Below are 16138 nucleotides of genomic sequence, written 5' to 3'. Positions count from 1 at the left end.
ATCTTAAAGCTAAAACAGTACCGCGGTCATCATCGTCATTAAACCAAAACTGGGAAGCATCCTCTCTTTGTTATTCTCAAAGAACGGATCAATTCATGTGGGCCACGATGTTTATCAAACACTGCATATATTGGGGGGGTTAGGTTTGTCTCGATTCCTTGGGACAACGATCGATGACTGTCAATTTTTGAGTTTTTGACATCATAGTTTACACGACTCATGTCTTATAGTGGAATGGAATTCGATCGCACCTTCTTTTGAAATAACCCCCTATGCAGATACGATCTCAGTCTCGTCACTCAATAATTCAATCATCCTATAGGGCCAGCTTTTGTAATTCTGGGAAAATGGGGGGGCTTAATTTCCTCACTCCGACGAGAGTCGGGGGTTTCCTGGACCTCGAAATAATCTCTTTGGAAAATGACTGGTCACGTGACCTTACGCCTCTGTAAAAATGTCACGTGTCACCCTTCGTCTTGAATACCTCCTACTTATCGGGACCCGGTCGGGCCTAACCTTATCTGCACGTGCTTCTCGATCCCATTGCCACGTCACGCAGTCCCACTCGCATTCTAGTCAGCGGCCCAGATCGCTCTTCACCTCAAGACTTGTTCGATCTTTAAAGCCTAGCCCTCGTTGAGTATCTCTTCCATCTGCTTCTAAAGGTTCTATTACTAAACCTGGTCACCGAGGTGGAAGCCGATTTGCTGGATCTGCTATAATACGCTTGATCCTGCTTGCCATGGGTCTCCTCGACCAGTTGTGGGATGACACCGTTGCCGGGCCGCGGCCGGACAATGGTCTCGGCAGGCTCCGGAAGCACAACACCTTCAGTTATCGAGAGAGTTCCGGCAAGGGTACGCAAAACTTTTGCTATCTTCCGCCGGCGCTGGACATTAGCTGTAGAGTTTACCTAGCCTATTTCGCTGATCAAAATTAAGAGGATTGCAACTAGAACTTGACCTGCAATTGAATTAATTTAATGGCTCTAAATTGTTGACTTTTAAACTGCGTATCAATTTCTGTATTTTAACTGTTTAAAGAACTCAAGCCCGAATGATCTATTGTTTTGTCACTCGAGGCTTTTACCAGAAGATCGGGGACACTGAAACAATTAGAATCTAACTGGATATTTTTCTCCCGGAGATAATAGCTTTGGAAACGCTTCAGACTAGAGCGTATGTGTGCCTTCTGGTTTAGCAGTAACATGCTAATAATATATGGGCTGTTTTTTCTATCAGAGTCAGATGCTGGGACCGTGAGACCGTATGACGAGTCCTCGGACGACGCGGTGAGAGTAACACGTAGTATCATGATCGTGAAGCCGCCGGGGTACCAGAGTGGCTCGCCTCCGGTTTCGCCAGCTGGGTCTACTCCGCCGGTCTCTCCGTTTTCGGGTAAGGTCATTATTTTCTCTTTTTGCCATCATTAATAGAATGTATAGTGGGATCCTGAAATGGAATTGGCTTGCGCTGAAACTTGAAACATAGATGGCTTTGCTGTAAGCTTGTTAACGTGATGAAATGCTCTAATTTAGGCGATAATTTTGTCATTGTGCGCTGGTGGTTATCTTTTGTTGGATTGAGATGATTAGGGTGATGAGTAAGGGGTAAGAGTGTTAGGTGCATCTGGCCAGAATGGTCATTTTTTAATTTTTATTACTTTTTTATTTTCCCGAAGGATTATGACTTGCCTGAGGGGCATATCCACGCACAGGCGCAATTATACCGGACTGGATTTCAGAGTCCTGCTCATCAATAGAATGAGATTTGGATCATCAATTCACATTAATAATTTTTTTTATTAATTTGATTTAAATTTAATTTAAATGGTTTAGTTTAATCTTAAATTTTTTATCATTTTATATATTAATATTTGAATTATATAGAGAACATCTGAATAATTAATATATAAAAATGATAAAACTTTTAATAGAACCCTTCAAATTAAATTTAAATCTCATTGAAAATAAAACCATTACAGAAGATGAATCCCAGTAATACTCGTCTAATAAATTATTCTATATTCTCTGGAGTCCAGACTTTAGGGGTCATTTCATACATTTCATCTTGGTTATAATTATACCATTTATGAATGGTCATGGTTTGAAATTGAGTACCCTCACAGTTCATTTGGCATTTAATTTAATTCTCTATTGTGCCGTGGTACAATTTAATTCATACTAATCAGGTGTAGTCTGTGTATCATGTCAATCCCAATCTCTACTGAAATCACGAACTCAGATCTGGTGTGTTATATCGTATCTAATGGCACTCAGAACAAAGCAGCTTTATTCATCAGTTACTGTAGATGTTTCATGATTGGTATTGTGGTTGTGTGTTCGTATCTTGATTTCAAGGAAGGACAGGTCGTAAAAAGAAGCAAGAAAGTGTGTAATGGTGATGTGTGCGTTTGTTTGGTTTCAGGGGGTAGAGAACCCTTCCGGTTTCGAAGAAGGTCGACATCGGATGCGTACGAGAAGGGAGGCGAGAACAAATCAAGCCCTTCTCCTCCTTTCGATGTCTGAGAAGTAGTATCTCACAACGACGGAAGCACGAAGATGTTCGATCCGTGATGCTGCCGGTGGATGTATCCATTTTTGTGTTAGATGTGCGCACGCTTAGATGAGATGAAGTGGTGCCGTGGGTTGTGAAGTCTGGAGTGGAGCGTAGGTGTGGTGAGCTATGTAGGTGTCCCGAAGGAGTAGTATTAAATAGAGAATTATGTGTATGTGTGTGATGCCTTTCCTTTTCAGTTTTCGTTGGTTGGTACTGTTCTAGATTTCTCTTCTGCCTGTAAGTTTTTCGGCCTGAATAGTTAACAATCTGAAGTAGTTTCTCGATCGCTCTCGTGTTAGTGTTGTCTTTTTCATGGTGAAGCCGCTGGCTGGCCCCACTCGTAACATGATTGAATTTGCATCTGTCGGACAGTCGGGGGATTCGATGCAGTAAGACGAACATCGTAGAACCTCTTAATTAGGCTTATAAATGTAGGTCCTAGTTCCTAACGATGGGGTGTTATCAGGCTTGGAGATTGTAATTGCCATTATTGGTAATGCCTTTGCAGAGGTGAAAATGACAGTAGAGGGACTTGCACGGGATTAATCACCGTCACCAAATGTGAAATTAACACTGGAGTGAATAACCTTGACCGTTTGGCCATAAAAGTAAATACATGAATGTGCCGAAAGCTCGAAGTATCCTTTACTAATATCAGGGGATGAATTGTTATACTTTAAACGCAAAGTTTCCTGTTCAAGGTATCATAACAGAAAATGCTTTTGAAGGAAAAAGGGTTTCATTTAACTAGGTATACTAATACTCAAATCTTCAGTTAATCTCATCAGTTGTATAAGAAACTCTCATTAATAAAACAAAGGTTGGCCCCCGAAACAGGGGGGGAAATGTTTTTCATATAGTTTGTTTTTCTGGATGCAAACTAATACAAGTCAAGCTCGAGTTTATTTATACCAAAAAAAGGTTCCAGCTTATTTTTTAAAAATAGATATAATTAATTTACATATTTTGAGAGTGGGGTTTTAAAAATTTTTCAAAATAAAATTATTTAAAATTATAATAATTGTTTGGGTTAAAATATGAAATATCGCTCAATACGTTATAAAGCTATTTGAGCTAAGTTATTGAAAAGTCAGGTCCAATCTAAATGGAGGAGCTGGCTCCAAGCTCAATAAAAGATCACAATAGGATGAATTTGTCGAAATTTCACCAATTGCAAATACTGGACCATTGGAACATAAAGATATGATTCCAAGTGATTTCGGAATCCACGGGAGCAGTATCATCATGCTCAAGTATCTTTGTGAGACAAGATGGTTGCCAGAAATGGAGAACACTGAGTCAAGACCGTGTCATGAGTTTCGTAGGATCCCTGATTCTTCGACAAAACATTGTAGGTCTTAAGGGAGATGCTACCATCACTCCGACATTATAAATATAATACGAAAATACAAAAAAAGGACAGTCAACACTCAACAAAGATTCGCATTCTGCACTCATGACTTTTTAAATTTAGCAGTTAGTTTTTACCTTCAATTTAGACTTGTAATCTTTTTACATTTTAATAAAAATAAAAAAATATTTATTCTATTAAGTCTTACGTATCTTTTACATCCGAGTGAATTGTGATAAGGGAGCTCGAGATCCTTTTTGTTATCAATTAACACTCAGTGTTTCTGACACATTTGAATATTTGTTGTTTACACATGAACAATAATGTTTTATTAATAACTTTTATTTAAATCTTAGGCACAAATTTAAATATCGTTTATATATATATATATATATATTGGCAAAAGCCATGTCAATATAAGATATAAAATATCCATCAGTCCACGTTATTTACAAGTGGTTAGCAGTGTGGCTCTTATGAAACCCCGTGCAATCTTTTATTTATTTACTTTTCAGTATTTCCCGTACAGATTTATTGCCATCCGTACAGTTCATCGTACCCTGTATAACTTTGTTTTTTATTTTTCAGTATTTTAAATTTATTTAACAATAGGGTTTACATATTAAAAAAATAAGTACTCATTTCTAATCATTTAGAAGATTTATTTAATTTTATTTATAAGTCATAGTGTGACTTTATAAGTAATATTTAAAAAATATTTTTAAAATTACTCTTCATAAAAAAAATAATATGCCATTATTTTTTAAATTTGTTATATAGAAGAGTACTTAAAATTTTACATATTTTCACTTCTTTTATGTTTTTATATTAATATTGATGACATTGGTAAAAATAATTTATATAGAGGATCAAAGAAATATAATTTTCAAAGCTAAAATAAAAGGGTCCATTATTATTTTTTGAATTAAGGGTTATTTTTCTATTATATTATATGTGAAAGTTCATAAATGATCTCAAATTTAATTATGAGTCATTTATATTTTTCAACCTCAAAAAATTTTTGTTTCATCACCTGCTGCTTTTTCCATTTATTTTTTTCTTTGTGGAGCCCACTTTTAAATTTTTTAAGGTTGCAAAAAATGGACAAAAAAAACAAATAAAAAATATTTAAAGTTGAATAATATAAATAATTTATAGTTAAATTTAAAATTATTTATAAATTTTTATATACAGTTTAAAAATAAAAATGATGCTTAATCTCTTTGTTTTTTTTTAAACCAATTTGGTTGGTGCAATTTTTATACTTCTTGTTTCAAGAGTTTGCAGATGGAAGAAGAGCTATTTGGGCCAAGTCTCTAATTCGATCTACAATCCCTGCAGTTAGGTTTTTGACTCCAGTCTTTCTCCTTGTTCAGCCCGTTAAATGGTGGCCATCCCATAATTGCACAGCATGGTTGCGGTCGCACCTGGAACCCGTGGACGGAGCGAACAATATGAAGTATGGGTTTCTGATTTTCCTGATCTTTTTTCATCCTTTCCTTCTCTACTCCCTCGGTGAGATTCTTCATCTAAAGAGTTTTATCTTCTACAGTTTTGCAAATTTCTCAGTCAATTTTATTTTCTATCGGTTCTTCCCCGGTGTTATGAACACCGAGGTAGAGAAAGATATTTGAAATATAAATTTTGGTGTCGCAGTAGTTGAGTAGTTAAGGATCTGGGCAAGTCTTTACTTTTGATTTTTATTTTTTTTCTTTTCATTTCTTTTGTGGGAGCGGATCGTCTACAGTAGTTATAAGAATTTCTTGGTCTTTTTTGAGCCTGACTTATATAGATATTTTTAGGGCGTTACTGGTCTATTAGAAAAGCTGACTCGCCCCGGCATCACATAATCTAAGATTAGATAAAGCGTGTGCTTCTGAAGGGATTCTTAACAACAGTATCTAGTCAGAAACCAAGTTATTCTCTGGCACCATTGGAACCTTAAAGCTATTATCCCTGGCCATGTAGATGGTTAGAATATTGCAGCCACTAGATTGTCTATCTGTTGAAAGATTAAGTATCCCACTGCTTCTTCTTCCATTAACTACTACTTCTCTTTGTGTAGACTGAGAAAAAGGCTTTCTCATAGGAACCAATCATTTGCTGTAGCTTTTGATAACATTAGAGATGGTTTTTCAAATGCTTCAAATGTCAGTTGCCATAATCTTGTTTGATTCATTGATAAAGCCATAATCTATTAGGATAAACAAATTTTCGCTGGACTTTCATCTGTGCTGCATATATGTACTCACCACCTATATTGCCCTCTCTGTTCATTGCACGTAAAGTCAGACATGGACCAATACTGGTTACCTTTGTCTGTGCTACTCGGCTTGAGGGCTTGACTTTTCACATTCTTTGATGCTATGACTTTTCACATTCTTCTAGCAACAAGGACAACCTGCTTTTGGCAATTTGGCTAGATCAGGCATGTAAATTATGATGTAGTAACTGTAATATTTATAAAATGATATTATGGGTCTGGAATAACTTCTTTCTACTACTTTGATAAGTTTCTAATGGAACAGCATTTGTATATTCAAAATAGTTTCACAATCCTTTCATTCTTTAAATGCAGCTAAACCAAATGGAGCATGTGTTTCTCAAGGTAGTCGTTTTCCACCCTTCACGTCAGAGGGGAAGCCTCCCAAAAAAGGACCCAAAGATTTGACCCTTTGCAGGGTTTTTCGCAAAAGAACTTGCTGTGACATAACCCAGACTTACCCCGCTCTTTTGGCTGTAAGGAAGCTTGCGTCTACTGGGGAAGCCAGCCAGGAGTGCCTGGGCTTATGGGAATTGCTGGAGTGCTCTATATGTGATCCACGCGTTGGTGTTCAGCCTGGACCCCCCCTCGTATGTGCATCATTCTGTGACAGAATTTATGAGGCATGTTCAAATGCTTACTTCTCTATGGATGTGAAAACACAGGTATGTGGGCATCTCTCTTGCCATCCTTCTGGTAAATTTTCTCGTGAATTTGAATTCTTTACATGCTAGCAAAAGAGGAGGTGATTTGGGTTTTTCCATGAATTAAGTTATCTTTAATCTTTATCTCAGTAATTTAATTCATTTGTACGGTGCTTATTTTAAAAGGAGATTATGCTTCATGTGATAGGACACATATGTTTAATAATTTATAACGGCATGCTGTTTAAGGGTTTAAATCACCTTCATCTAGTAACTTGAGGGGTCAGTGTGAGTGTGTGTGTTCGTTCGTTCGTTTTTCTAGTACCAGAATCTGAAATTTTAAATGTCTCCTTATATAAGCTTGACAAAATCCATTTTTTGGATTGATTTTACCTCCCAGATTGTAGCACCTTGTGGAGTAAATGACTTTGTATGTGGTAGGGCTGCTGAATGGGTCTCCAATGGTACAGATCTTTGTCTTGCTGCAGGTTTTCAAGTGAAACCATATGACAATGCATATATTAGCACCGAAAAAACATCTTGTTATGGTGATGCAACCAGCCTAGAGTCAGTCGCTGATTCATGGAAGGCTTCACAGTTTGGGGTGACCCAGAGAGGTGACAAATTGAGGGTGTTTGAAGATATCCCTCAATGGGTGAGGCAAATGCCATTAAGTGAAAGAATTTCCTGGGCTATCGGAGGGATGGTTCTAACAGCAGGATTGGTGTTTATGAGGTCAGGATACTGCCTTCAATGCTTCCTGTGTATGAGAGCTACTTGATATGCATTTCCGTGTGACTTAACATACCCCCAAAAAAAAAAAAGTGTAATATAATCCATTATTTTGATTTACTTTCACGATTTTTGACCCTTCCTCAATTGATTGTATTGCTTCATGCCCATTTTCTGGCTATTTCTCTATAATATAACAGCTTGTTAAAGAAATCAGCGCACCTCTCTCCTCCCCTGACGTGATATACCATATTGAACTCACGTGACAGAATATAGATTTTTATATTTTTATTTCTGACTTTTGTCTGTATTGTCTTTTCACTAAGACTACTTGTATGTATTTCCTACTTACATCCATACGCTGATCATGCAGCAAAAGGCAGAGCCATAACCAACGCCAGAAGCTGGCAGCTATAAAACGAACTGCAAGAAAACTAGAAGGCAGGATGATGGATCAACGACCTTCTAGTTCTAGTGCTCAAGAAAATAGGAAAAGATTTGTAAGATGAATGTTTCCTTGTATGTTTTATATCATACTTGTGCTATTTTGTAGGTGAATCTTGAGTTTGTTTTTATGATACTTAAGCGAAAATACATGCATTATATTTTATCTCGTTCTCCATTCTTCCTGTTTGTTTTATGGCTAACTTTATTTCTGAAAAATAACCTCTAATCATTGAATGAATGATGCCAGACCAGAACTACTCCCCCGATTCTCAATATAAAAATTTTTGTAAGATTTTGATTTGTTTGAAATGTATTGCCTTTTATGTGGCATTTCGATTGTGACAAACTGTCTTGTGCTACTTTGTAATTAGAATTCAAGCTTATCTTCATATGGGATGTTCATTCTTAATTTAGTGTCTAGATTAAAATTGAATAGTTTAGATTTGATTATATTTTTAATTAATCTTGTGTCGTTTTAAATAAATAGTTACTCAAAAAATCAAGAATTAAAATTGTACATATAAACTGCCCAAAATAAATTTTTATTGTTCAGATTTCATTTAAGAATGAGTTTCGAATTCATAGTCATGTTCATGTTATTTTGAATCCCGGGAATCAACACTTGTTTATCCACCTTTGCTCCAAGGAGATGTGCGGACTAAATGTCACTCCCTCTTTTCTTTGTTGATTTTCTTTTTTTGTTTTGTTTTTGGGTGGAGATATGTTGAGGTGACCAATTTTCTATACATTGGTTTGTTATGGACTTCAACATAAAACTTTTGACGGGATTAACTCTAGTTAATAGCAGAATGGGAGATTAAGACGCAGCACCGCCAGATTTGAATCGACCAAGATGGCTAACGAAAACGAAGGGAAAAATGATTCTTACAGTTCAGGATAACGCACCATATTTTTCAGATGTTAGTATGTTTTTCCTTCTGAGTTTGGAGCATGGTTGGGTGTTTTAGGAACCGAGATTTATAGTTTGTATTTGGTTTACATTTCAACTTAGGTTTGGACCACAGTTGGAGTACTTAAAGCTCATTTACACATTTTAATCTTGTTTGAATGAGAAAATGTAGAAAAGAGCTTTTAGAAAAAATGCTCATTTAGACAAAGGTAGTGAAAAAGAGCTTCTCAAATCCAAGGCGCATTTCTCTCTCCTCCTCATTGGTCCTTCACTCCTCCGTTGTCCTCCTGAATGGGAGTGAGGCTTGAGTTGTGAATCGATGTCGAAGCTTTGCATGGGGGACCATGTTGTAGATACACTTGAGCTTTTGATGAGAAAAATTGTAAAACAAAAGGGTTGATAATTTCTTTGTCACGAAATATTTGAAATTTCATATTTTTTAATTTATCAGTTTATTTTAATTTTTTTATTCTACTTAGGTAAAAAAAATTTTTATTTAAAGTTTAATATTTCTAAATATATCAAATTAGTCATAATATATATAATAAAATTTATACCCTTTTTTTCATGTTACAGTCGTGATGTAAAGTTGAGACACAATTAATTATTAGAATCGAATATTTTTTATTTATAAATTTATTTCACTTTTTAGAATTGAATATTTTATAATTTATGAATTTATTTTAGCATGTTGAATATTTTTGTAACTAATTCAAATTTTATCAATGTATTTTATATTTGTAATATACTTTTCTTTAGAAAAATTGTAATTTTAGTTTAATATTTTTTTTCCTAAAAATATCAAATTAGTTAAAAAATATATGCAAGAAAACTCATATTCATTTTTATCATTATACATGTTAATTAACTTTTAAATTAAATCATTAAAATAAATTTTATTTTATTTAACTGACTTTTAAATAAAATATATTCAAACATAAATTATATTAAAGTTACAAACTTTTTTTCTAACTTCAACTGATTTTAAACTCATGTATGAATTTTTTTAATCCAAAACACTATTATTACTTATATCAAGGAAATGGGAACACCAAAAGCCTCGTGATTCGCGAACATACATTTTCTCAAACATGGAACTCTGTTTGCTCGCACAAACTACATGTTAAATTGCCAAACAAAAGTGACCAAATGGTGTATAATCGCACCAAGAATCCAGAGGAGGTTTTAATTTACAATACAGTATCAGAGCCATTAGATCATCGCCAATCTTCAACTCGTAGCGCTAGGGAAGGCTCTCCTTTGCCAAACTCAAAGTTGAGAACCCGAGCTCGTTGCCACATAACTAGGACCTTCCAGATCTGGAACTAGAAGGCTGACGGGGAAAAAAAAAACAAGTTAAGATTTCCCATGCACATGAACATTGCAAATACAAAAGCAAAATGATCATATATACCTTCTTAAGATTCATCTTTGACGAACCTCTGTCAATCGGTTTAATGATCTTGAAGGAACATACAAGAGATTCATCAATGCTCAACAATGCGCCAACGTTGTCGAACTCCCCCCATAGTTTGGAGCAGAGAATATAGTGACTAACCTTCGTTTAGCAAAAAACAGATATCCGTCCTCCACCACCTATAAGATGTATTTTGCAGAGAACTGAATCAGGATTAGTTGGATGATGAAGGCGGCAAAACTTAATTTAGTGTCGCCAAAGGCCCAGAGTATCTTCGCTTAAGTCAAAACTAAAGACTTTGAATTGTAAATGAACTAATTCCGCAAAGGGTCAGAACCTGATGGCAGGGCTTGTTGAATATAATGATAAAACACAAAAATAAGACAAGCACAGGCTAAACTGTTAACTCAAGATGCGTAACATGTTCAATTAACTCACAAGAAGAGAGGGGTTCACCTGATGGCCTCGGCAAATGAGATCGAGGTCATTTTCATCCAAAAACATCGTGACTGCATCAGCGCCAAAATTACTTGAGATGCCTCGGTCACTTTCTGCCCAGCCCTCAATCCTAGTATCAGGATCAGACCAGAGCAGATCACAGAGAAGACCATTGTCCGGAACATCAGTAGGCCTTGAAATTTCCCTTATCTGATCCAAATTTTTCAATTCTGGAGAGAGGCCTCCGTGCATACAGAGTATCTTGTCATCAATTAGTGCAGCTATTGGCAAACAGTTAAAGCAGTCAGAAAATATCTTCCAGAGCCTAACATTGAACCTCCTTTTACATTCATCATAAAATCCATATATCCGATTTATCTTTGCATCTTCATGGTTTCCTCTCAACAGATATATTTTGTTGGGGTACCTTATTTTGTAGGCCAGAAGTAAACATATTGTCTCCAAACTTTGCTTTCCTCTGTCTACATAATCCCCTAGAAACAAATAGTTTGCAGAAGGAGGGTAGCCACCATATTCAAAAAGCCTCAGTAAGTCTTGGTACTGCCCATGTATATCACCTGCAACAGAATTGCAGTACCAGAAGCAAGGGATTATGGTGAAAAGCATTACGAGGTAACAATGGCATAATGTTCAGCATTGAATATAATCTGTATACAACCATAATAATAAAATCTATCATAAGCCACAGTATTTACAAGCCGTGAACAATATAACTCATTCCAAGATTTTGTACATTATATAGGACAACACTCCAAGATGAAATTATACCACACGATTCATATAATTGTGCCATAATGCATGTAATTACTTTCTCCAAGATATGACCGATGAAATGAAGGTTAGACCCTCAAGACATGACCCCATAACAATGAAACTGGAAAGGCATTGAAACTGCATTTCCAGGTATTCTTCGTTTCTTAAATTCTAAGCATTAGCAAAGTGTCCATCAAATCAAGATTCACGTGATTTTTGGGTACCCTATCATAATCTATATTAGAGTAAGTATACGGGCATTAAGTCAATCTTAAAGAAAGATGCAATTTGCATGGTTACCAATGAAATTCCGCGCCCATGAATCAACTTCATATCGCTGACAAACCTTTATCCTGTCTATACCTATTCATATAAAAGGGGAAATTAAATATCATGCCTCCCCAAAACTCAAACTCATTAACAGGCAGCCGATTCATTGGAAGGCAAAATATTGTTTGACGGAACTTTGACCCCATGCGACCAGCAATGTCAAGCCTAGTTGTTTATTCACGATCATGACAAACGAGTCTTTAATTTTGATTATGGTGATACGGAAGAGGAGGAGGGAGAAGAGAAAGAGAAGCGGACCGCCGATGTGGATAGGAGCATGGAGCTCGAGGAGAATGGGCTGAGAGAGGAAGATTTGGCGAGCGTTGACGGAGAGCTGACGGATCTCCGACTCGGAGAGCTGGACCTGTTTCCCTTCTTTGCCTTCGAGGAGCCTCCGTATGATATCATCCAGCACGGCCTTGTCCATCATTCCCTCCATCGTCATGGTCGTCATCTTCTCTCGCGAGGGAGAAAGATGAAGAGCGGAATTCCGGAGACGGGTGCAAGGCTCAAACAAATTGGCCCCACAACACGAGCGAGCGACCAGATAAATAAAGTAAATAGAGGATCCACCAACAGATCCTTGAGGCGACGGAGTAAATTATAGGAATTGGAACCGGAGAGATGGACCAGAAGCCACGCTGTAAGGATGAGAGAGAAAGCAGAGCAAGGATAGCCGATGGAAACAGAAATTTAAATAAAATAATTATGTAATTCCATGAAAGTTGGGAGTTTGCAATCTTCCAACGCCGGGGGGCTTCATGCATGACTCCTTTGCCTACGCGGAAGATCTAAGGGGAACTGTAAAATGAATTCACCATTAATTCGAAAATAACTTCAAGGAATCAAGGCGAGCACCAGTGTGACCTGAATTGTGTGCGGCAACTTCAAATTAATACACACAGTCACTCACTCACACACAAAATATATTATAACAAGATGTCGTGTAATTTTCCCATGCCTTCTCATTTGTTAGCATGCCCATATGAGCAACCACAGTTAAAAAAAAAAATCAACTCAATTTATATAAGATTTTGCAAAACTGTATTTTTATTTTTTTTATACTTGTGTTAATTTACGTATAAAATTAAATCGAACTAACAAAAATTGTAAGCTTTGTCAATGACTTGACTTGCTTGTGAGGCCGGTTGATATAATTGATTTTAGGATTTAAATCTTCTGACATTGAGATTGGAGAATATATTTTTGCAATTTTCATTTTCTAGTATTTTTACTCATTTTTATTATTTTTTATAAAATTTAAAACACTCTCTCTCTCTGTTTTTTTTTTAAGCAGAAAAAGAAAAACTTCACACAGATTTATCAATGCAAATTTCTGAGGACTAAATCTCTTGATTTTTAACCCAACCAACCTATTTTGGGCTAGGGATGATGTTTAAGTCTTTTTTTTTTTTTTGTTTTATTGACCAACTTTCTGTTTACTTTAGGGATGAAATGCCCCTTTTACTGTTTTCCAATTCAACTTTATGAAAATAAAGTTTTGGCCTACCCCACATGCTCCATCATTTGATCGGCTATGGATTCAAATAGATTTCTGTTTGTAAACCTTTCTAATTACAATAATTCCTTTAGCTTATAATACTTGACATAGGGCAACTGATTAAATCTAATTTTTACCTTTCCCAATCACGCGCTGAAATTCTTTCACTGCAGAGATTGATTACTTATTAATTAAAATTAATTAAAAGACAAAAAACAGTGGGATCGCGCCCAGTCGTTTGTTGAGCCTTAGATCCCGAAGGCTGTCCCAAAATTCTCCCGATGGGCCTTGATCCAAACACGGGATCTTCATGTAGGAGGCTGTTTTAAACTTTAATAGTAGAAGCCTGAGAAAACGGACAAACATACCTCAGCATCAAGTTGTCGTCGGAGGCCCAATAAGATGGGGGCCTTGTGGAAATGAGGCTTAATGACAACGCGGCTTCTGGTGCGCCGGTGGCGAGAGTAGTGGACGCATCTCTGTTCAGTCGCCACCATCTTCATTTTCTCTCAAGCTCACACTAATTGGATCATTTGTACTTAGAACCCTCGATTTCATATAGAACCTTTTTTTTTCATTTGGAAAGCGTCTTGGACCTGCTTCCCATTAAAGATGTTCAAAAAGTATTCTTCCCCCTCTCTCGTATCTGACAGTGTGTTTCTTGTTTTCTTTTTTTTCCAGTTCTTGCTTTAGCGAGACTTGAGGCACTTAGTCTCCATCGCTATGTTTTTTTTTTCCCAAGTCTGTTAAGATGGTTCCGAGGGAGTGCAGCAACGCGTCTATTTTGTTTTGAACACAATCGGACCGTATCTAATGAGTGCCAGTTTGCAATTCCTTTGTCGGGAGGATTCTGTGGTACCAAAATCGAGGAATTTCTCGGGGAGGGGGTTAGTTTGCCAAAGGGATTGGGTAACAAGCTGAGGATATGAGCATAGTCTATGAGATCCCTATGCTGAACAGAATTTCTAAGCTTGTTTGAAGAGACCGATATCCTCTCCTGACCCCCTGATGGATATGCCATGCCCCAATCCACAGTGTTTTATTTTGTTTTTTAAAATTTTCCTGTCTGATGCTCTTCTTGATGGGTATAACCTACTGTTTGTTATGAATAATTCTTCCATGAACTACTCTGAATCTAAATATTTACATATATGAGTATTCAGATTCTCATCAGAAGATGTGTCTGCACAAAACCAAGTGAAGGCATCTGTTCAAAGGAAAATACGACAGAGTATTGCAGAAGAGGTGCTGTTACCATTGGCTGCAGAAATTTGTTCACATTTGCTTTATCATGGGTATTATTTTTTTTTTTTGCATATAATCTAATCATCCGTTCATCACTCTTTTGCAGTACCCAGGACTTGAACCAGTGTTAGATGACATTCTTCCAAAGAAGTCCCCTCTTATAGTTGCTAAATGGTTTGTGATATCTGATAATATTACTTTCTTTCTGTGTTTTCCTCAGTCTACTTTTCCTCTTATCACTGCTCATGTGGTTGTTAACCAATTGTTTCTTGCCTTGTTTTGTAGTCAGAACCATCTGAATCTGGTTCTAGTGAACAACGTGCCCTTGTTTTTCAGTATCCGTGATGGACCATACATGCCCACCTTACGACTTCTCCATCAATGTAATGTCTAACTTTTTATTTTTTTAACAATTTAACTTGTAACAATGCTATTTCTTTTGTACACTATAATAGAGACATGCTTAAACCATTCTATAATTCATATCTCTTCCAGAAACTGGTATACTGACCAAGAGTATATTAAAATGAAGCAGCTTCTGGCTGATGGCCAGCATGACTTATGTGTGAGTGGGCTAGGTTAGAAGGCAGATTGACATGTGGTGACTTAGGGCCTTCTGTTCTTGTAGGACGTGGGAGCTTTCCAGGTTAACCCTTGTTAGACTTATGAGTCTTTATTGTGTGGTAGGATAGTAGTGTTCACATCTGCTAGTTCAGTCAGTTATCCTGAACAAGACAGAAGTGAACTCTGGGAAGATCGCATGGTTCCATGGTCAGTCAGATTCAGATGTTTTACTTCTTAGATTTCTCTGTTTTCTTTTGAAGTATTTCCTACTATTTGTGTGTTTTGCATGCCCTTTAGTCCTGTGATTATTTCTAAGGTCATTACAGTGTTTAAGTCTTGGAGCTAAAGTCCGGCTAAAGAATGGACATAGGGAAGAGGATTTTTAATTTTGTGTGTGTTTGAGAGAGAGAGAGAGCAGGATGATGTGGGGTGTGAACAAAATCATTGTTTTCAGAACTTTAGTCCCCATGTTGCAGGTGTTGATTAGTAATTTTTCAGAAATCATTTGACTTTTAATGCTTCAACCAAAAGCATTTTATAGAGTGATGAGGGAGACTAAAGACTAAATATGCTCACAGATGCGTATCATTATTTTTTTTTTATTGATTTACAGATCCTAATATAATGAAGAATTACAAGTTGACCGAGGTGCAATAAATTTGTCTTGGCGGGTGCCAATATAATGTGTCCCTGGTCTCACATCTCCTGGGGGTCTCCTGGATGAGGGGGTGGAAGCGGAAACCCCTGTGGTATTGCCTCAATGTTACTCTAGTTTGTTGATATTGTTGTGTATGAACATTTTCTATTGGCTGTGTTGACTTTTAGCCTACATTTCTTATTTGTCTGATCTTAGGCAATCATGGCTGAAGGAAAGCAGAATGCTCTCGAGTGCTCCAAACCTGATGAGCACTTGGTGGACCGAATGGGGACGCTGTCTTCTCTTTCGATTACCAATATAACGTAG

The 16138-nt window shown here is 36.7% G+C and overlaps 4 protein-coding genes across 5 annotated transcripts; 3 read left to right on the top strand and 1 right to left on the bottom strand.

Moving 5' to 3' along the window:
• Window positions 1-638: 638 nt before the first annotated feature.
• On the top strand, window positions 639-2844 carry LOC129303329 (dormancy-associated protein homolog 3). 2 transcript variants are annotated; one of them, XM_054942586.1, is made up of 3 exons: window positions 639-857; window positions 1242-1402; window positions 2427-2844. In XM_054942586.1, the coding sequence occupies exons 1-3, from the start codon at window positions 743-745 to the stop codon at window positions 2532-2534; spliced, it is 384 nt and encodes a 127-aa protein (XP_054798561.1). In that variant the 5' UTR covers window positions 639-742; the 3' UTR covers window positions 2535-2844. The 2 variants fall into 2 exon arrangements, with proteins under 2 accessions (XP_054798561.1, XP_054798571.1); XM_054942596.1 differs by having other exon boundaries at window positions 642-857; window positions 1242-1397.
• Window positions 2845-5230: 2386 nt separating this feature from the next.
• Window positions 5231-8158, top strand: LOC129305555 (folate-binding protein 1). Its single transcript, XM_054945557.1, has 4 exons — window positions 5231-5424; window positions 6488-6837; window positions 7217-7551; window positions 7922-8158. The coding sequence occupies exons 1-4, from the start codon at window positions 5364-5366 to the stop codon at window positions 8055-8057; spliced, it is 882 nt and encodes a 293-aa protein (XP_054801532.1). The 5' UTR covers window positions 5231-5363; the 3' UTR covers window positions 8058-8158.
• A 1810-nt stretch (window positions 8159-9968) lies between these two features.
• On the bottom strand, window positions 9969-12700 carry LOC129294256 (serine/threonine-protein phosphatase PP1 isozyme 9). Its single transcript, XM_054932475.1, has 4 exons — window positions 12123-12700; window positions 10779-11338; window positions 10320-10501; window positions 9969-10238 (listed from the first exon to the last, which is right to left on the bottom strand). Exons 1-3 carry the CDS (start codon window positions 12316-12318, stop codon window positions 10400-10402), a joined length of 858 nt encoding a protein of 285 aa, XP_054788450.1. The 5' UTR covers window positions 12319-12700; the 3' UTR covers window positions 9969-10238; window positions 10320-10399.
• Window positions 12701-13769: 1069 nt separating this feature from the next.
• LOC129302898 (uncharacterized) lies at window positions 13770-16138 on the top strand. Its single transcript, XM_054941802.1, is given in 8 exon segments — window positions 13770-13988; window positions 14529-14610; window positions 14717-14784; window positions 14896-14993; window positions 15788-15821; window positions 15823-15862; window positions 15864-15923; window positions 16028-16138. Coding segments are annotated over 8 exon segments (504 nt in total). The 5' UTR covers window positions 13770-13977.

This window comes from Prosopis cineraria, unplaced genomic scaffold (assembly GCF_029017545.1).
Source record: "Prosopis cineraria cultivar Desert tree isolate PC_DT_omini unplaced genomic scaffold, ASM2901754v1 PC1, whole genome shotgun sequence".
Lineage (NCBI taxonomy): Eukaryota > Viridiplantae > Streptophyta > Magnoliopsida > Fabales > Fabaceae > Prosopis > Prosopis cineraria.
The sequence above is the reverse complement of the archived record's forward strand: the minus strand, read 5'-3'. Positions and strand labels throughout refer to the sequence as shown.